Raw genomic sequence first — 23239 nt, forward strand, 5'->3', positions numbered from 1 at the left:
TTTTCCCTATTAAATGCTAAAAAATGTTTTTTATTTTATTTTCCCTTTTCTTATTGTTATCTTTCGAAGTTCTACTCATATAAGTGGTTGAGTCTCACAACGCACAATGCATGTTTTTTCTTTATGTTTATTGTCCTTAAAATTTTGGTCAGCAGTGTATCTTAAAGGCCACATTTTTTAAAACAAAGATGTCACATTTTATGTTCACATACTATGTAACAGTACAAAAGAAAAGCATACTAATAATTCAGACGGCTTAGGATCAAACTTAATTAAGATGTCTTTAAATCAAAAGGAGAGAATATTCCATTTAAATTTAATGTTGTGACCAGTTTTCAAATGAACATGGTTTTTTTAAATTAATTAAAATCGCAAGGAGGAACCATTGTATGGCAACTCATGATTAATAAAAATTACAAATTCAAAGTGTGATGACAACGAGGGTGTGTGTGATTTTCGTACAGCAAAGCCACATCGGGCTATCTGCTCAGCCCACCGAGGGGAATCGAACCCCTGATTTTAGCGTTGTAAATCCGGAGACTTACCGCTGTATTAGCGGGGGACATGATGACAACGAACACGTTTTACTACAAATATCTAATTAGGTGGCAATACTCATTTAAAAAAAATATGTGTAATTATACGGTTTGTAATTAGTAGAAAACTTGAGTGTTTGTTCAAACCAAGTTCTAATGATTTGATTAGTATATCTTATGTTGTTTTTTCCTGTTTATATCAATTTCACTCGTATAAGCCGAAACTTCACAGTTAGTATTTCTTAAAAATAGACATTTTTAAAAAAGTTTACGGTATTAAATTTAACCATTAAGTTTGCTGTATATATTTATTACAAGGTTTTTGTTCTGTTTTTTTCATACACTTATTTGGTGAATTTTCAGTCCTAACGCTTTCTAACGGAGTTACGTTTTTCTGTCTTCATGGAACAAACAATGTCTGCGTACACATCTAGGTCATTAAAGTCGTTGACCTTCGGATGTTTCCTACGAGTACATGTAATAATCTTATCAGATTCAACTACAATTCTAACGGGTTTAGAAAAGAGGTTAAGCATAGAGGTGGGGGATGAAAATAAAAGTAAATGGTCAGAGGTCACGTACTGCACTAGCAGAAACTAAGTTAGAAAAAGCAATAATAAATATATGTACAACTTATAATTCAGTTTACCAATTGTCACTAATACTGGTCTCGTTAAACTCTACTCCTCATCAGTGATTTTGGACAAGGGCAACTCCAAAGTACAAGACTAAATAAGCTTCACACAGAAACTAATTTTAACCGCAGATGCTCTTAGGAACAAAGATAAGCTAGTGATTAAAATATACACTGAAGTAAATAAATTAACAACTTCCAAAATCTTTATTAGAAGCGTATTTGACAGCCATTTTTGAAAGATCGTTACGCATGCAAAACTATTTGTAAAAAATGTTTTACTACTTAGTTGATATTTGTTATTAAATAATGTAAGAATATTTCTACATTGGACCATTGAGTTTTTTAAAGAAAAAGTAATAAAAACTTGTATTTCTTTCACTCCTTTAAGCATTGTATAATAATTCCACAAAACAGTTTGATTTTAAGAAATAAATTTGTTTTTTCAGTGACTATAACGTTTTATTCATGTTATTTTTCTACATTAGACCTTTATATAAAATGATGGACTGCTTAAAATCTGAGTGTACAAGAAGTTAGTTTATTCAAAGCTTTTCTTATATTTAGTTCATTGTCTACAAATGAAAAACAAGAATAACAATACCTGTCGCTAAAAATGTATAAATTGTAAAGGAAATTACTTTGTGTTTTCTTTTAACAATAATAACTAATTTCGGTAAAAATAATCTGTAATATTAATTCAAAATATCTTTATATTTAACGTTTAATTTTGATTTCACTGAAGACTGAAATAGAAATCAAGAAAATATTCTGAAGAAAAACATTTTTTATTTTCAGCATAGGCGTCGACTCTCAATCTTAGAAAAAATAAGTTAGGAATTTATAGGTAAAATATTGATGTGTTATTTTAATATATTCAAAAACACTGGTAAAAAAGTTAAAAATTAATAAAATTTCCAGCTACATTAGAGTCACTCATATTTATTTTCTGCGAAGTGATATTCGTGGCCCGGCATGGTCAGGTGGGTTAAAGCGTTCGACTCGTCGCGGGTTCGCATCCCCGTCGCACCAAACATGCTCGCCTTATCAGCCGTGGGTGCGTTATAATGTGACGGTCAATCCCACTATTCGTTGGTAAAAGAGTAGTCCAAGAAAAGTTGGTGGTGGGTGGTGTTGACAAGCTGCCTTCTCTCTAGTCTTTCACTAACGCAGATAGGTCTCGAGTTACTTTGCGCGAAATTCAAAAACAAAGAAACTTATATTTGCAGAATAATAATGGAGTTATACAATGGCATCGACTCTTTAATAGCGCTGGAAACTGGAGTTGACAAGTGCAACTTTAAGCTGCGACTTCGGTTTCAGCGCGGCAGTTCAGTTTTGTGAGATGTTAAGGTTATGTTCACCAATTATCAAATAAAGACTGTTATCCGTACTTCTTTACAGTGTAAATATATACTGTGTTGGGTTTAGGATTCTTTATACAGATATTTGACTTGGCGATAAATTCAACGATGAATGAACAGTACGAACTTCACATTTTTACAAAATGTTATTTATATATTCGGAAGAAGTTAAACATCTGTAAATTATTTACACTATAGAGATCATAGGCTCTCTTGTCAAAAGTTCACTTAGGTCTATTCAATTAGTTCTGAATTTCTGTTCATTAGCCGATCCACCTTTTTCTACTGTTCTCTGTATAATTCACAACTGTCACTTGAGTCACTGCAGTTACATACTGCTCTTACAGTAATAATTTGGTCTTCTTTCTTGAAATTTTCGTCTTTTCCTTTTGTCAAAGTCCTCTCAGGCTGTTTCAACTGCAACAGATCCACGGTTTGACAGAATAAATTATTTTTCTTATCTCCGTTCATACTGTTAGTCTTACTCTAACGTATCAAACGTTAGGGTTATCACTTCTTACAAAATTGATTTCACGACGAAGTTTTCCTTGGCAGTAACTTCACTCTTTTCTTGCATTGTTTTTTGTCTGTCTGCTGTTTCCCACTCATCTCATACTATTTATATGTTTTTTACTAAATCGTCTGCTAGCTATGTTCTCAACGTCAACGAATTCGAAACACAACTTCCAATAACTGTCTGCTTTTAACTCTCTTAATAACAACGCAATCATGAAATATGCATTAACAAAATAAACTAAGTAATATCCACATTAAATAGTCTTTTATGAAGAAATATCCTTTACCTTTGCCTGAAGAATGTTGCTTCTCATCAGTTTAAAACTGAGAACGACAGTCGGTATTCTGAGTAGTTTTGTCAAATAAAAAAATGGTTAATTAAACAAAACCATTTAGATAGCAAAATCACAGTCTTGGATTTTGTGAAATAGAAATAAAGAATCAACTTATTAAAATTTAAGTTTTATCACTATCCATTACTTTTGGTTTATGCGATAATACTAAGCTATGCATGATCGTCTACAGTTACGAATTCACGTTACTGTTAAATACTTATATTAACATATTTTCTAAAGGAACGTTAAAGATTTAAAGAAGCGAATAAAATACACTATACAGCGAGGCTTAACAGTTAATTAAAACAAAAAGGCACTGACTGAGGTGTGATAACGTTTTGTTTAAAAGTTAATCTTATGTGGAAGTGGTGGAGAAAAACACGTGAAGAATCGTATAATTTCATAGTAGTTGATATAAGAATACAAAACACTATCCCGAGCGCTTTCAAAAAGTAGACCTTCCTTCAACAGGGGGGCCTGGCATGGCCTAGCGCGTTAAGGCGTGCGCTTCGTAATCTGAGGGTCGCGGGTTCGCGCCCGAGTCGCGCCAAACATGCTCGCCCTCCCAGCCGTGGGGGCGTTATAATGTTACGGTCAATCCCACTATTCGTTGGTAAAAGAGTAGCCCAAGAGTTGGCGGTGGGTGGTGATGACTAGCTGCCTTCCCTCTAGTCTTACACTGCTAAATTAGGGACAGCTAGCACAGATAGCCCTCGAGTAGCTTTGTGCGAAATTCCAAAAAACAAAAAAACAAAACAATCCTTCAACAGGGACTAGCTATTCTACTTTTTTGAAATTAGGATTTAACATTTTTGTATTTAATATTTTGAATAGATGTGCTTTCCTAACATTGAGTTTTACAGAAAGTCATTCTTGAAAAAAACATTTTATATATATATAAAAATTAACCTATTTTCATTTGAGATTTTGCTGATGTGTAGTTTAAAAATATTATTTTTCACTTTAAGTGTAGCCTAATTATATATATATATATCACATAGAGCACTATAGAACAATAATGAACTTAATACTTAATATACAAAAAACAAAACAAACACTTTTATAAACATTCATCGCATTTCCAAGTCGTACTCCAAACGCCAAGACGAAGATTGCCTGTAGTAATATCGCCCAAAAGCTTTGGGGATATCCCGTTTATCAGACAAAATTTAAAGAGCAGATAACAAACCAGTTAGCAGTCTTGGAAAATTAAGAGGCAGAGTTGAGTGCTTATACCCACAATGACTCAGTTTAGTCTTATTTGCTTTCACTGCCACAATATCTGTAGCCAGTTGTGGGAAGGCATTTTCCCTTTTAGCAAAAGTATAGTTAGGAATATTTATTTCTGTGTCTATAAAATTATCGTACAGGTGATTACAAACTTCTGTTAGATCTTTTAGATCTATTTTAGTGTATAATGTGGTGAAGGTTGCGAGTAACTTGTAAAATTTTAGAATGGTTATTATTCCATTGTAGGACTTGTTAGAACTTTTAAGGGTGAGGATGGTAGGTAATGTTTATTAGATATATTTTTAAGGTGGCTTTATTTTATTATATTCCGAGTTTTGAGTTTAATAAATCTCTGACTGAAGCAGTGAAAAACAGTAACAGTTGAGCTCTCATCTCTGCACCGTTAATTAATTTTCTATGACTGATAATTGTTTTCTCATCTGCTTTTTTTATTATTTTTGTATGATAGATGGGATATTTCCAACGCTTTTGGGTGCTATTACCCATGACCTTTTGATTAAGACTGGGAAATGCAAAACATTTTAATAAAAGTTTTGAAATTTTCTTATATACGCGTCTCTAACTTTAAAAAGAAATATGCTGAAGCTATCCCTTATGGTGACACTACATACATTTTGAGACGATATAATCGTAAGTTATATAAATAATTTTTCAGGTTGGAGCCAGTGTCCCGAGCCTAATGGATTTTTTCCAGATACCAGACAGTGTGACCGTTATTTCATATGCAAAGAAGGGGTTATCAGTGAAAGACTCTGTCCAGATGGCCTGGCGTTCAACGATAGAACTTCGCACATTTTTTCTCGTTGTGACTACATTCTCGATGTAGACTGTAGTACGAGGCCAGAACTTCGTAAGTCTTTTTTGTTTATTACAAGCAGTGGCGTAGCGAAAGGGGGTAGGGCTAACTGGGAGTCTGTTCCTAACAGCACATTTTGGAGGCGGCAAATTTATTGCTAATAACAGTTACTATAATCGCGAAGTTGCGATTGTAGAATTAGCACTGTTAGGTACGAAAACTGCATTTATGCCACGAGTGAAAAAACAACTTTCCTTCTAGTATCACAGTTTCTATGAACCAACCCGCTGAGTGATGGGCCATCAAGCAGCATACACGCTGCCATCTGTTAGCGACATTAGCAAATATGCTCGTTGACGAGAAACTCACTTGAAATAAAAATGTATTTCAGAACGACTGGTATGGGTATTAACATTTTTATTGATAAGCAGAGAACAATTTCGACCTTCCTAGGCCATCTTAGGTTAACCCATGTTTTCTACGGTTTGTGGAGGAAACTTATTGATGTTGATGAAGTATTGTTTTATTTTTCTAACTCGTCGTTAATTTTATCTGGTGAGCACAGTTTTGGCTGTGTTTATTTGGTTTCTTAGTATGTTGAGTTTTTGTTTCATGTGCTGAATCCCAAGGAATGTTTGGTCCAGTATAGGTGATTTTTCGGTGGATTTCTGTTTTAAATTGTGTATCGGTTCTTGTAATTTTGAGGTAAATAAATGATATTTGATTGTTTTCTTCCTGTTCACATGTGAAGTTAATGTTGGGATGTATTGAGTTAATGTGATTGAAAAAATTAAGTATGTGTTCTGTAGATTTGAATCCCGTAATCGTGTCGTCAACATATCTGTACCAGTATAGTGGTGTATGTAATGCTGTGTTAATTGTTTGTGTTTCAACTTGTGTCATAAACATATTTGCTAGAACTGGTGATACTGGGTTGCCCATGCTTAGGCCATTTGTTTGTATATAGTTGTGGTTGTTGAACATGAAGTTTGTCTTCATCGTGGTGAATTCTATGGAGGTTGCTAATTGGCCATTAAGGCTTTATGATTATGTTGCTTAAGATTATACTTGAAATTAAAAGAGTCTTTGATGAACGAGCTATCTGATGTTACATATTTGGAGAATGCCCATGCTACGTATTTACCAAGGTTGTAATTAAACGATTCATATGTGGACATTATTGGTCGTAATGGACAATCTGGTTTATGAGGTTTAATTTCAAGTCTAATCTTAATAAACTTAATAAAGCCTTAATTGTCGGTTTCGATGTTATATCCCTCCTTACAGAAGTCGCAACCGCTGAAGTCTGTAAGATAGCCTTAGAACTCTATATCCGAGACCCTAACCCATCAATAGTCATTCCCAGCAACCAATTAGCAACCCTCATAGAATTCACCACGATGAAGACAAACTTCATGTGAAAAACACCACACCAACATTATTTATAAAATATAATGTGATAACTGCCACGACTTCTCTATTGGAGAAACAAGTAGAAAAATGGAAACCACATTCAAAGAACACAAAAAGTCACCTTCAAAACGTTTTCAAACACTGCAAGTCAAATAAACACAACATAACCATAAAAAATACCCAAATACTAAATAAAGAAACAAACATAAAGAAACGCAAAATTAAAGAAGCCTTACTTATACAACAACTCAAGCCCAGAATAAACCAATACAAAGGAACACCTTTATACCTATATTAATGAATATAATCAAACATCTAAGCACGCCCTCTACATTCCTACACTCAATTGCAGAACCCCCTTCAAACATGTGGTCAGCTATCTGCCAGCTACCTCTTTCTTTCTTTGTGAACTTGACGATGACAGAAGAAAGGTCGAAACTTTGTTCGCTCCTCTACATAAAAAATCTTCTCAACCCATACCAGCCGTTTTTATATGTATAGACTTTAGACATACTTTTCCAGTAATGATGACTCCATTGTGACAGGTAATATTTATTATAATTATGCTTGTTTGAATAAAGATTAAGTTCTTACTGGAGTAAGTTATGTACTTAGAGTGAAACTGAAATTAACTTGACATTCATTATGTTTCATTATGTGTACTTTTATTATGCTTCTACTTCTAAAGATTATGATACACTGTTCTATTATCTGAGTACTCTTGTTGTTAACAATATTTTCTGTCACAATACCTCACGAGGTTTAGCCAACTTAGGATATGTAGGTTATTCCTAAACACATATATTAATCTAACAATGCAAAAAAAGCAATAAAAACACACAAAATATAATTACAAAGAATAAAGTAAATATAACTTTAGATATATTAAATAGTATAATCAATACTGTTAATAAGGTAGCAATAAATAAATAATTTAGTGTGTTTTACATAAGGAACTGATTTTTGTGATTGTACACGTTTCAGTCTGTGATCTCATTTAGTTAGAAGATAAAAATTTATTTACCAGTAAATATCTTGACAAATTGCTTGTTATTACTCAGACCTACCACTCTTAGGTAAAAATCAGTGCTAAATGAACAAACTACAGTGGCTATCTTTCTCGTACCGTGAGTCTGAAGACTCAGAGTTTGCGGGAATTATCGCAAAAACGCACTATGTACATTGGAGTTGTTGTGAGTGCACAATAAATGTGACAATTAAATTCCACTATTAGATAAGAAGAACATTTTCAATAATTTGTGATGATTTCTGACTGGCTTCTTTCTTTTAGGCTATCAGTTAAAAATCAAGGATGGTTATGCACAAATGGCTATTGATGTTGATTTGTAAAAAGAAAACCAAACAAAACAAAAACAGCAAATAAACGATTTGAATCTGTTACCTAGTTAACAGAAATGTATGACGTATACAAATAAATACAGGACGTAAATTGTGAAGTAGAAACAGCAGTGTTTTCTCATGTGGAACGTATCTGTTGAAGTAGGAACCACAGAAGGAAATGATGGGTATAACTTGTGTATTAAAACTATCTCCCTTTGTAAGCTTTCTGGAGGATGAAAAAAAGTGGAATAAAAATAAGATTTAGGTAACACAGTAAATTACGTTACCAGACCTAAAGTACCTCTTTAAATGAAAAGAAAATAATTAAAATCTTGTTTCCATAGTTTAAAACTGATTTAAGCTAACTTTGTAACAAGTGAGCATTCGTTTTGTAGTTTGTTTAGTCTAAAGATATTTGATTGTTTTATGTATTTGTTACAGAACCTGCTCAACCCTCTGAGCACTGTCCTCATAAATGGGGTGACTATTCACACGAGATTGACTGTGGAAAATTCTGGAAGTGTGCTGATGGTGTTGCTTATGGCTTCAACTGTCCTGTTGGCTTAGCTTACAGCCCAAACAAAAGAGCATGTGATTGGCCAGACTTAGTATCAGAATGTGACAGTGAAGGTAGGAACAACTTTGCATACAAACTTTGCAGCCCACAAATGGTACATTGAATTATACATGGCGTCTGTAAAAATATACATGTTATATGTGGGTTTAATTGGTAAATAATTTTACCCTTGGTAAGTTAATGTTTCGTGTTTGTAGATTCTCTGTTGCATTACCTGAATAACAGTCAGAAATAAGATTTCTCTATGAGTATTATTGCTTTTAACCAACGTTTTCAAATGTTTTTTAAGTATTGATTAGGGTTGTGGTGTGTATGTGTAAGATAGTCGTATTTTGTTTGTATTCATATATTTAAACGCACACAAGACCAAAGGAAAGGCTGTTTCATAATCAGAGGACATGTTGCTCATCTTAATGACTCAAAACAAGTGATCTTTGATAGTTTCAGTAAGAATTAAGTTTTGTTCATAGGAAATTCTACGTGATTAGAGCAGTTATTTACCCAGGATAATTCTAGATACAGAAAGTGGAACTCGTTTTACAAAGTACGTTAAACCAATTCGTTTCTGTTATAGTAACTGATGATACAAATAACGTATCGACTAATACTACTACGTCTGTCGTGTTCCAGCTGACTGGATGAGCTCTGTTATTGGGAGGGAAGCCACGTGAGGATTGACATAACAGTTAAAGTATGGTTGACATATTATATTATTCTACACTTTCACTCATGAGTCTTGCAATCAGCCACTTAAGAAAGGTTATAAATGTTCGTTTACTGTTAGGATAAATTAGGACGTATAAAAATAGTGTAGTAATATAAATACCCAACAATTGCAAACAGTCGTCAATACAATGTATCTTCCTGATATGTTTCAACAACAAATGAAGGAACACAAAAACACAAATCCTATGTAATACCTTTCTTGACATTGCCCACAGCTAGGTGCGACCTGGCTCATTAACTCTGGTAGTCAAGAAAATATCTCCTTTACAAACAAATTATAGTTGTGTAGTAGTTCTTAACAAATTCAAGTCTGAAATACAAAACTTACTTCAAATAATGTGATGAAAGAACCGTGGTCGAACGGGCTTTTCACCTCTCTTGCAGACCTAGATAATCTTTGTTCTCCAACTAAAGCATTTAACATTACAGCGTTTTTCCCGGAGGAAATGGGAATTTTTTTGCTCAGTATATGATAGTTTTATTGTGGTGTTTTTGTGTAAGGTTAGTCTTTCGATCCTTTAGATTCCTAGCTGTCAGTTTTCCATTCTTGTCTATTTATTCAACGAGCTTTAGAAGTTGGTTACTTTAAGAACAAGCAGTTGATTATATAAAAATGTATTTCAGAACGGCTGGTGTGGGTATTAACAATTTTATTAATAAATAGAGAACAATGTTTCAACCTTCCTAGGTCATCTTCAGGTTAACAAAAGGATTATTAACTTTTGTTAATCTAAAGATGACCTAGGAAGGTCGAAACGTTGTTCTCTGCTTAGCAATGAAAGTGTTAATACCCACACCAACCGTTCTGAGACCCATTTTTATTTCAAATGGGTTTCTCGTCATCAAGAGTTGATTATATAAGTTAAACGCAACTGTAACTCAAGAATAAAATTATACATTATATCATGATCTACAAATATCAAATGAAGAGAAGTCACTGCTTAAGCATTTTAAAAATCCCACTATTTTAAGTCAGGATAAACACGGATAAGTATTACGTAACTCACTAAAGCATATATATTCTAATAATAAGAGTAGTATACACAATTTAAACCATTCACAATTCTGAATATTACAGCATACGAACGATCTCATAAATAGATTTTAACTTGAAACAATGTAACAATTTTCATTGTCTGGAAATTTACTGAGTATTCTTACAGTTCCATTGACTGCTACTCTCTTTTTACCGGATTATATGCATATAAGCTGTTTTGTTAAGAAAACAGGTGACCACATAAACAATCCTGTGCGAAGTGATTTTTTGCCCAGTAGGTATATTTAACAAAGAAACAAACCACACGGGAATAATGAGAGTGACAAGACATTCATGACTTAACTTTATACATCACTACTTTAATAGTCTAATTATACTTAATATTAATACCTACCTCGTAAGTAGGGCACAGAGCTGTTGTTTGTATGTTTCCACAGTAACATTTAATTATAAGGCAGGCAGTAGTGCTGCTTCTGCAAGGAAGTCCATAGAAATAATATACTAAATATATCTCAATAGGTCATCAAAACTTTTCAATGCTATACAGTATTTCCTTTGACTATATCCATGTAATAACAGAATTACAAGATCTTAGTTATAAACACAATGTTACTATGACTTTTGAAATACTGCATTAAAAAATAAGCAGACCGGTAAAGAAAAAACATTTCAAAAATGAATTAAATACAGGGATGGTTAATACAAATCCTTCAAAAACAGTGTAAAGAAGTTAATAGGAATGGCACCTGTATTATCTCTGCATAATAGTGCAGCAAGAATTAACGTATAGCAATTATGAATGGGTGACGCAACTGCTATTTTTACTATTTTGTTTTGCATTTTTTTGAAGGATTGACATTAGCCATCCCTACATTTTACTTACTTTTTGAAAAGTTTTTTTCTTTACTTGTAAATATAGCATCAGATCTTCTTGAGTCAAATGTTTGTATTTTGATCTATAATGGCCTCTAATTCAGAGATCCTGGACATGGGTTAACATTTTTCATCTTCACGTATTAACAACGTTCTTGTAGGACCCGAAAAGATAAATTATTAAAAAGGGAGTTATTTTACAAAATTACTGGAAAGAGTAAAAATTTTTTTTCTGGTATTAACAGATATCAAAAAAAGAAAAATCAAGAATATTAAGGCGTGGTAGCCAAGGTTGAATTTCATTTCTTTTGATTGGTTAGAGATCTTTCAGTTTTCTGAGTCTTCTACTCTGATTTAAAACAGAATGGTGTGCATCTCATTCAAGTTAAAAAATACAGCGAAATGTACACAGATCTTACATTTCTCACTGACTCTGGAATTGCGCTCTTTAAAGGTTAAATTTATCATTAAAATTATTAAATTTTAAAAGTTTATTGTTAGAGGAAGCAAAATTTAAAAAATTCATATTTTTTTTCCCTTTCAAATACTTGTGATAAAGTTACACGTACTTAGAAGTTGGCTAAATGGATTGGATGTTATCTTTAAAATTAATATACATTACTGCTCATCGATGTTACTAATCCACACGTAACTTTAAGGTACTTGCCAAATGGTTGTTATTAGCTTGAGGACCCAACATAGCCAGGTGGTTAGGGCACTTGATGAACAACCGGAGAGACGCAGGTTTGAATCCCCATACCAACAAACATGCTCGCCTTTTTAGCCATGGGGATATTACAATGTGACAGCTAATTTCACTTCGTTAGTAAAATTAGTTAGTTAGTTAGGGGCAAACTGTTTGCTTCTGAAGAAGAAAAGTTCTTTCAAAAGTACTCAGGTTATGAAATATCTTATTATATTAAGTTAATGCTTTACTATGTGATGTTATTACCTTTAGGTAAGTATAAAATACAAAAAAAATTATAATTGGCAAGAGCGACCTTAGGATTGTGATTAAAGAAGTAAAACGACACCAATTAAAGAATACTATTATATAAATTGTAGTTTATTACCTTTTCTCAGATGTAATATCTGACTGGAGGTTTCAAAGAACAATATAACGCCATTAAAAGTTCTCCAAATAAAACTTGATGAATATTTAGCTGAATGTTATTTTAGAAGTGAAATTCCTAAACCTCCATGGAGTAACATACGTGTGTGGCAGGGGTTACAGTAGGAAATTAATCAATCTTGTTAGAAGTGTAGGTGGAAACAAGAGGTTTTTAGGGCTATCCTTCTCATGAAAACTTGTATATGTAGAGTGTTCGTTAAGTGATGAATTCGAACCAAGATATGATGTGGAAATAATTAGTTCAATAATCAACTTATTTGACTTTCAATCTTTTTTTTTTCTTTTATTCTTTATATCCATCTACTAAATTCATTTTATAATCTCTAAATACTAAATGGCTCTGCATGGCCTGATGTTTAAGTTGCTCGACTCATAATATGAAGGTTGAGGAAGCGTTATAATGTGACGGTCAATCCCACTATTCATTGGTAAAAGAGTAGCCCAAGAGTTGGTGGTGGGTGGTGATGACTAACTGCCTTCCCTCTAGTTTTACACTGCTAAATTAGAAACGGTTAGCGCAAATAGTTCTCGAGAAGCTTTGTGCGAAATTCAAAAATAAACAAACAAGAATGTAAATCTATCGAACTTGTTTGTTGGGAGATATGAAAGGGTTAATTACCTACTGTATTAAAGAGGTAGGGACTTACTCCCTATTTAGTTGCTCTTGAATTAACCCAATCTAAAGATTGAAAAGAATCAAATTTAGAAATTAAGTGTTTTTTAATTTCTCTTTTCACACTAAATATTAATCATAAAAACAATTTAAGAATATTTCTATTTGACGGGTATGCAGCCACTTGTATAGATCAAACATACTTTTGGTGTGAATGTGTTTTGTAGTCACTATGAGAAAAACAAACTATACAATGAATAGGTGCAACGATGAAATTGTTATCGACCACTATTCAGTTCTTCAAATTAAATAATAGCAGGTATAATAAATAAAATTAGTATTCTGAATTGTTTAATATCAAAGTCTAAATTCAAGAAAGGTCCAATTCATTTTACACTTTGATCAACGTGTGTTATTAGGTTATACAACTGTCGGAGATTTTCACTTCTCAGCAGTAACCCTGAACAATAAGTCAGTCAAAGAGAGATAAGTTAGACTTATATCTCAGTGAAAAGTACCAAATATACTGTTGGTGTGAACGTATAACCTTTATAGACACACACACCTCAGAAACAAGATATTTTCAAAACCAACCAGTATAATGTTACAGATATATTTTCTATGTTTTTGGTCTCTGAAACATGGCCTAGCTTATCTCTCTCCGGTTAACTTGTGTTAACTGGTGAGGAGTACAATTCTCCGAAATTAACATCATACAATAACACATGCTGATGAAAGTATAGATTGAACTACACATTTTTGAATTTAGGCTTAGATACTAAACAATTTTCGGAATACTAAGTATTACTCGTATAGATGGCTACGCAATCAATAGTTTTAACTTAAAAATAATCTCAATAAAAAATAACTTTAAAATATGTCATTGGTTTGAAACTGTGAAGGTGTATATCAAACTTACTTCAAATAATTAACTAAACTTGGTTTAGTTTTAGATCTTGGAAGACTGAAGGCTTTCCCTTCATATGACCTTTACGTAAAACCACTTGACAAAGTATTATTAGAGATAAATTAAACCACTGATTTTTAGATGTTGCTCAGGCTGCTGATGGAATATTATTTAGTTCCACCGAGACATATTGGAAGAAATTCATCCACAGTCTTGTATGGTTTATCTTCTTCTCTTCTGGGTGTTTTTGACTCTATAGACAATGTATTAAAGAGCGTTACTTGTATGCAAACTTACATTGTATCAATGGAATGAGGACATGGTATTTTGGACTTTCTTAAGCAACTGATCCTGGGGTTGATTGTAAAGGTCGTTGTTACAGTGTCTACTTTATGATGTCAATATGTACACAAACACTGCGTAAAACCATTCAATGAGCTAAAGTTTATGGATTGTTTTAGGTTCTATGAACTGACGTATAATCACTTATTCGCTTAAATTTTCACAGCATTCTTAGGTTTCAAGTGCCCTGTCCCAACCCCTGCAGAAATCCAGTTGTTCGGCAACCCAATTTATCCGCACCCAGTAGACTGCAAGAAACTATTTGTGTGCGTGATAGACATTAACGATCCTAGTCAGAGCAGGAGGGTCCCGCGCCTGTTGACTTGTGAAGATTATCTTGTTTTTAACCCTATAAAATCAACATGTGATGATCCTGTGAATGTGACTGGATGGTAAGAATAGACATTAACTGGTTTATATAGAACAAGATGTTCTATGTTTTTATATTGTTTATTATAGTATAATAATTAACAAGTAGCTTAAAATATATGTTGTACTTACGACCCAGTTACACTATTCTGACCATTAGAATGGAGAAGTCAAAGGTGAGTGATTTTCTACTTTAATGTTTTATAATCAAAATGTAAAGTTTGTTTGCCAGTTTGATTAAAGTTAGTGCAAGTTGCATCATTTTAAATGCTGGTTAATTTAATATCAATGCTAACGAACGATAAAAACTTGCAACTAAACACTTCGATTAATTATTTTAGTAAACTACAAATTACTTCCTTGCAAAATAACTGTAGAGAAGTTCATGAGCAATTTAAAGCGATTTATTTTCTTCACTGTAATTCATTAAACATATTGTTGAAACATCAAATAACGTTTAAAACTATGAGTTAAAACTGTTCATGTTAAAACCGTTAATTGGAAACCTGTCCTACATTTTGACATTATGTAGAGACAATGTCTTTCTTAATTGGATATAATTTAACGCCATCCCTTTGAAAAATGACTTGACCAGACCTAGATTTTTTTTTTTTCAGAAACTGTTTAGGGATTTTTTCTCACTAGTAGTATTTAAAAGTTTGGTAATTTTAACAGTTTTTAAATTAATCCTTTGTTTTCTGTATTCTGAGTGTTTTGTGTCCTAATGGAAATATAATATCCTTTCTCAGTTCCTTATACTTTAGATAACATTTGTTTACAATTGTCCTTATTACTTTATTAACGCAATCTTTTCAGCTCCATCATATAGTTGATATACAGATTCGTTTATAGATTGATTGTATAGTTTTTCCAACGAAGACATTTGTCATTTTAAAACAAGTATTCATGGACTTTTAAAAATTGGTAATTTTTAGAAAAAGAGCGTTCTTTAAAGCATCAAAATACCTCGGTTTGCTTTTTCATATCCGTTATGATATACAACATATATAATAAACATCAAGTTGTGAATATTTATTTTTTAAAGATTGTTTTAAAACCTAATCACATGAGTATAAAATATTGATTACTTTAATGAAACTACACGTGACTGACAGGCTTAAAAAAACTTTAGGTCTAAGACAAGCACTTACGAACTCCAGTTTCATGTGTTACAAACGGATGACACTGGTGTGGTGTAACCAAATTTAAAACATACACCTGGGGTCATGTCTTTAATAACTAAATTGGAAACATAAAATAATTAGGTTCGTTTTAAATCTACTTAAGGAAAGTAAAAAAAAAAAAAAAATCTGAGACTAGTTTGTTTCAATAATCACTAACTCTCCCCCAGATGTTTTTGTTGAACCCGAAATATTAACGGAAAATATGTCTCGGGCCAACAGTATTGTGAAATATGTTAAAAAAACTAGTGATTGTTTTGTCATTTAGATATACATACAGATGTTACTATACTCTAAAATAAGTGAGAGGATGGGTCACAATGAAATTGGACAATAGTCAATAGAGGTCAAATTAAAGTTTTGCTTAAAATAAGGTCTAATAGTTAGTACCTTTTTAATAAAGCTAGTGCGTTTTTTAAAAAAAAAACAACTTTCCACGTGTTTAAAATCAACATTTTTGCTAAATAAGAATATTTCTCACATCTATATCAAAGCTATTAAACTCCTTAAAGAATGACTATATTTAGTGATAAATTATTGCTACTGACTAGATGTGGTCATTTTAGACGCGGTACTTGATCTTAAGTTGGTGTATTACAAGTTTTATCTGCGTAGAAATTTGATACTTTCATTATAAAACTACTGGTCTATACTATAAAGAAATGTAACGATGTTATTCGTTTGTAAGTTTTATTTTCAAACACAAACGATATTCGAGCACTGATGCAATCGTCTTCAATGTTTAAATATACTTAGTTTAAGAAATACTAAGTATTAAATAACCTTAAATCGTGTTAGAATGTCTTTAGAAAATTATATTAATAAACGGATGCAGAATACCAACAATACTGTATTAACTAACTTTTAATAAATAGTTAGATTTAAATGCATAATGGATAATTGTGAGATTAGATATTCAGTAAGGAAATTGTTTATGCTAGCCACTTTTTTTAAAAAAAATTAATACCTTTTTATTTTCTTTATTTTCTAGTGAAAATTACTACAAAAACATTGCGAAGCAGACGTTTTAACCTCATGCATCTGTACCCGTCCACAAGATGACAAGTTATTTTCTACGTTAAACGTATTTAATTTACATCTGCTTGAGAGGAAAATCTGTACCTTAAAATATTTAAAAAAGGTAAATAAACAAACGTTTTGAGTCAAAATGTTTTTTCAAGAATGACATGAGTTTTATATCGAAACAATGGCCTGGCAAGGCCAAGAGGGTTAAGGCGTTTGACTTGTAATCTGAAGGTCGCGGGTTCAAATCCCCGTCGCACCAAACATGCTCGTCCTTTCAGTCGTGAGGGCGTTATAATGTGACGGTCAATACTATTATTCGTTGGCAAAATAGTAGCCCAAGAGTTGGCAGTAGGTGATGATGACTAACTGCCTTCTCTTTAGTCTTACACCAATAAATGATGGACGGCTAGTGCAGATAGCCCTTGTGTAGCTTTGTGCAAAATTAAAACAAACAAAAGAATTGAAATAATCTAATCTAAAAAAAAATTGAAAACGTTCGCCTACATTATAATAGGGATTTCACCCTCAAAATCATTTTACATCCTTAAAGAAAGAATTTAAAAACACAATATTTAGTAAGACATGTTTTACATTAAATGTAATCCATAACAATATTTACATATAAGTGAAAAAATGCAAAGGAGATAAAAGTTTTCCACTTGTTTATTCACTGAATTCTTAAGCGACCATTTAAACATAATTTCTCTTTCTAAGATAACATCCAACTACCTTCCCATGAAATGAGTTATCTTTTCCGCTAGCCCATTTAGGCCCAGCATGGCCAGGTGGTTAGGGCGTTCGACTCATAATCTGATGGTCGAGGGTTATGTGATGACTAGCTGCTTTTCCTCTAGTCTTACCTTACTAAATTAGGGACGGCTGGCGTAGATAGTCCTCGTGCAGTTTTGTGCAAAATTCAAAACCAAACTAAACTACCCCACTTAACTGTTTCATTCTAATATTTTCAAGGCGACGTTGTCAAAAACCAGGTATTGTAGCCACATATCTTTTCTTCGTATTTCTTGAACTTTAAAATTAATCCATCGAGATTTTAAACTTAATGATTATAAAGATATGATAGAAAATAAACTGACGAAATGTTCTATTGACTTAATACGTGATACATTAAGAAAATTTTTATCAGAAAAGAAACTATTACATTAGAACTATGCTATTAGCTTCATCGATTTTACAGATCTAGTGAACCAGTTATTTCACATAACATGCATAATAAAGTGAGTTGAATTCTCTGTTATAACTTAATGAGAAATGTAAAATCCTATAAACTCGTAACTCTTAACTCAGAGTATAGGTTGATAGAATTTTATCTTCCTCTAAATGAAAAAAAAAATCGTCATAAATTAGCCATGACGATCTAACATGGAACACGTCACATATTTTTGTTGTCAAAATACCTCAGGACCTACACCTAACGGAAAGTGATATCGGTATTCTAAAGAAAGGCCTAAAATTTGTCCCCATTAAGAAACATATAAGTTCAATACTAAACACTAAGTCGAGCATATTTATTCGATGCGTACGTCTTCAAGCGCACTTATACATTTCAAATGCAAATCTCTTAAGACAGGAGCCACCTAGCAACAAGAGTAAGTTATTTTTCCCCAAATACAGAAACAAACTAACATGTGAATTCATCAACATGGAAAAATTCTTTCCCTTGATTATTATGTAGAGAAATGTTGGGAGGAAATTTATAACTTGGATTTCAGTGTTGCGACATCTATTAGAAACAGCTTTACATAATCTTCGTTCCTGCGACTACATTGTAATCAAGCAAGCTGACATAGGAGCAGCAGTTATTTGGAATAAAGAAATCTATCTTCATGTACTAGCAAATATCAGACCAATTGTCCTATGATATCTGTGATAACGAACCTCTTGATGAATATCAACAGACTGTCTGTTTCAACTATAGAACTAACGATAAGCAATAACGAACTTCCAATAAAATCTAATTTAATTGTTAAATATCTCACGCTTTAAGTGTTATATATTATATCGACGGTACATAAACCAAACTATCCTGGCAGAACCACAGTTTCAACATGCAGCTGTCCTACTGAACTTATCTCTAATTACCGTAATTTCATCCTGACTCCATTAGTTCATCAACTTCGTACTTATATTCAAGGCACCAGTGACGCTTTACAAAAAATGCGAATCTTAATTCAAAATTAGATTCGGTTATTTTATTCATGCTTGAAATAACGTTATATATGTCTATTCCACATGAAGATGGACTCAAGGCCTTAAAACACCACCTTGACAGAAGAGATAACATAGAATCACCTCCTAAAACCTTTATTAGAATAGCTCAATTAGTTTTATCGTTAAATGCCTTTTCTTCTGATCGCAAATTCTATTTGCAAATGAAGGATGTAGCCATGGAAACCGAAATAGGTCCTTTCTACTTTAACCTCTGTTGAATAAATTGAAGATAAATTTAACAGACTTATACTATAGATGTATTGATGATGCTTTTGGTATAGTTACATACACTAATGATGAACCAATTCAATCCTTTCACCAATCACTCCAATACATGTCTTCTGTTTCTCACCAAACCATTTCATTTCTCAATATAAATATTTCCGTGACCGATGATGACATTCTCGCAATGTTTGTACATTACAAACCAACTGATACACGTAGCTATTTAAATTTTCTCTCCAACCATTCTCAATACGTCAGGAGAAACATTCTCAAATTCCAACTCACCAGATTGCGTAGGTCTTCAGTAACGACCAAGATTATAATAGCAAATCTATCAACATCCACTGTTACTAAGAACATGGCTAACATACGTCTCTTCTTCATCACATTAAAGATAATCCACATACTAACAATAAACGTTCGAATTTAGCTTTCCAGAAATTGCTTAGGTTAAATCATATTAGCGATTATAACTAACACAGTAGACAATTCTAAACTTCTGAAACACCCATCCAGCCTCATTTCAACCTACACACTTCTACTTCCACAGACCATCAACAATTCCCGTGACAAGTTTCACTCATCCAACATAAATAACACGTATATTGTTTGATAACTTCCATATTATAACACAGGACAATAGCATTGGTCACATGTTCCTTAGTAAACTTATGATTTCTTATAAACGAGACGCTAATATCAAAGATGTACTCGTTCATAGCTAACTTTCGAATAATATATAACTTATCTGCAGTTGAAGTTCGTACGTACAGTTGTCAGAGGAGCAGATGCAACACTTGTCCTTTCTCTGATCTTAGAACATCTGTTAGAGATCCTAAATAAACTTATTCTGTGAATAGCCATTTCACCTGTACACATAAATGTTTCGTGTATTGTATTATATGTAACAACTGTAATCACATATCCATAGAAGAAACCAGCTGAATGCTTGCTGATTGTACACGAGACCACTTGAGTAATATCTTGATTTTTAATCAAGATAAACTAGAGTTTTGACACTTCAACGCAACTGTTTATTCTCCTAAGTACTTGAAAGTACTTTCCTTATGTCATACCCTCTCTAACACCATTAAATGAATTATTATCGAAAAATAAATCATTTTTAATTTGGGTTATTTAAGTTCTTTGGGTATTAACAGTCGGTTCATTTTTTCGTATCTTTTTATCTCCTTTTATTATCTTAAAATGTTTATATAACAAAGAAATAAATAAAGTAAAGTTTTTATCAATTTCTAATAATTCTTAAGACTGATTCTTAATCACCAGTTTTAGTATATTGTTTGATTCTCACAGTTTTATGTCGCGTTACATTCTGTTTTGTATTTTGTTTCCTTTCGAAACGTTTCTGTAATAGTCACTAACCTACAAACTTGTTTTTGGCTTGAAACAGAGCATTTGATCGGAACGTTGCCAGGTAAATAAATTAATACTATAGTTTTTAAAATGCGATTTTTCTCTAAAATGTGACATATACATATTATATTATTGCTTGTCTTGGTGGTTAGGGTGTTTGACTCTCCATTATCTCTTAGTGTGGATGCCTAGTGAGGGCACCTTCCAGAGAAGATTTTGTCTTTCCAGTTTACCTCCTCTGGGATATGAACGTCCACTCACGTGTTTGTCATGAATGGCAAGCCGTGAAGGGGAAAAGAGGATCCTGGTTTTATGAGGGGTCCAACCCCAACACACTACTTTGGCTTTGAATTCCTATAGACGGATGGCCCTGCGGTGGCACCCTAACGTCAGTTAGCTGACCTTGTTTAGCTAGGGTCAATCGAGTTCTAGTGTTGTGGGCATTGTATCTAATGCTGGTGTTTGGGTATAGTGCTCACGAAACCCCGGTGTTGCTGCAGTGTTCTTGTTTGACATTGCCGTGCATTCCATTGTAGAACTCTATGGCGGGTATGGTCAGTGCACACTAAGTCTTTCTTGTTATATTATGGATCCCCCAAATCATTATAAAAATAAAATATTATGAAAACAGTTTATTAGTAAATGACCACGTCTTAAAGACTCTGGACAGTAATCTCCAAGTCATTCTACACCTGTACCTTATTGTCTCATACTGTATTCTTTGTCTAACAAACATTTAGGGCAAATGTTTCCATTTTTTGTTTAAAAGGGATTAGAGAGGTTTGCTGGCTTTCCATAGTTCATCAAGAAGCTATTTTATACAGACTCCTCGTGAATTCTAAGGCTATTAGGAATATAATCATTGAGTTTATTCACAATGCTATTTTTAATTCCTCATGAGGAGTTATTATTGAGAGGGATTTAAAGAACATTCCCGAGCTGGAGATTCTCACTAGTTTCTCTATCAAACAGTTCATTTATATCAAAACTCTCAAGGTTATTTTGAAATAATAACACTAACACTAAGTTATTGAATTCTTCATATTGAAAGTCTAAACGTTCATTAATAAGACCTTATATTACGTTTAACAAACATTAATGCTAAATGTGGTGAAGAACCATCAACGTGGGGCGAAATTGTGGTATAAAAAGTAAAAACTCTCATAAATGCAGCAAAACTGTACCCAGTGAACCTCCATATCAAAATTGGTGAATATTCATCCACAGAAGTAGTAAAAAATGCAAAAACGCCCTTAAAAATAGAAAAAAACGCAACATGAAAACTGAAAATGTGTATGTATCTCCCCATATACTCAATGAACCTTCATATCAAATTTGGTGAAAATCTATTTTTATCCTTTGAAGTAGTTACATGGGCATAAACATAAAACCGATAGTACTGTTATATATCAGGCCATCCCTTAAGTAATGTCTGCTTTTAGGTTCAGAAAAAGAGAAAAGATTTCAAACGCTTTTAATGTTATTTAATCAATAATGTATGTTCCATTATTATTAATTACTTCCTGCCAACGATTCACAAGCTTCTGAATGCCACTTTTATAAAATTCTTGGGGTTTGGAGGAAAATATTGTAAAGATGGTAGTTTTGACATCTTCATGTGTTCCAAGTTTTTTTTTCATCAAGATAGTTCTGAAAACTTCGAAATAGATGATAATCAGATGGGACAAGATCTGGAGAATAAGAAAAAAGTGGAACTTTTTCCTAGTCTAGCTCTTCAATCTTTGAGGATATGATCCTTGCTGTATGGGGCCGTACATTATCCTGGTGTAACATTGCACCTTTATGATTGATCAAAGCAGGCCTCTTTTTCTTTCAGTGCAACATTCAAGCTTATTAACTGTTGACAATAGAAGTCTGATGTTATTTACACTGAGTGGCATCAATTCAGAGTGGATCACACTAGCAATATCCCACCAAACGCTTAACAAGACTTTTCTAGGGTGGAGTCCATTTCGGGCTGTGCTTTAGCCATTTTACCTGCACTGAGCCATTGTCTGCAGCATTTAACATTTTATAAAATATCCATTTTTCATCTCCAGTCACTAACCTGTCCAAAAAAGATGAGTTACGTTCACGAGAGAGCAGAGAAGTGCAAATATCCACTCTTTCTCTGAGGTTGGCTTTTGTCAAATCAAGGGCTACCCATTTTCCAAGTTTTGACACCTTTCCAAGCTGTTGACGATGATGGTGAACTGTTGAATGGGTTGAATTAAGGTTTAATGCTAGTTCTTCAGCTGTTACAGCACAATCTTCATCAGGTGCAGCTCGCAGCAAGTCACCATTAAACTCAACAAGACGATGTGGTGCATCACTTAAACTATTTCTAAATCCACCTTCAACATTTTCTTTCTTTGAGAGACTCTGCACCATAAACACTTCAAATGTTTCGTGTAGTTTCTGCTGCACTATTGCCTTTTTTAAATTCATAAAGCATTATATGTCTAACGTGCTCCTCAAACAC

The 23239-nt window shown here is 33.0% G+C and overlaps 1 protein-coding gene across 1 annotated transcript in view; it reads left to right on the top strand.

Annotated features, from left to right (window-relative positions):
- Positions 1-23239, top strand: part of LOC143233269 (uncharacterized) — a 61018-nt gene that overhangs the window by 1495 nt on the left and 36284 nt on the right. The window contains exons 2-5 of the mRNA XM_076469330.1: positions 5292-5486; positions 8628-8816; positions 14520-14745; positions 16895-16916. Of these exons, the coding sequence (XP_076325445.1) occupies positions 5292-5486; positions 8628-8816; positions 14520-14745; positions 16895-16916 (632 nt within the window). The remainder of the gene's footprint in view (positions 1-5291; positions 5487-8627; positions 8817-14519; positions 14746-16894; positions 16917-23239) is intronic.

Source organism: Tachypleus tridentatus, chromosome 1 (assembly GCF_004210375.1).
Source record: "Tachypleus tridentatus isolate NWPU-2018 chromosome 1, ASM421037v1, whole genome shotgun sequence".
Lineage (NCBI taxonomy): Eukaryota > Metazoa > Arthropoda > Merostomata > Xiphosura > Limulidae > Tachypleus > Tachypleus tridentatus.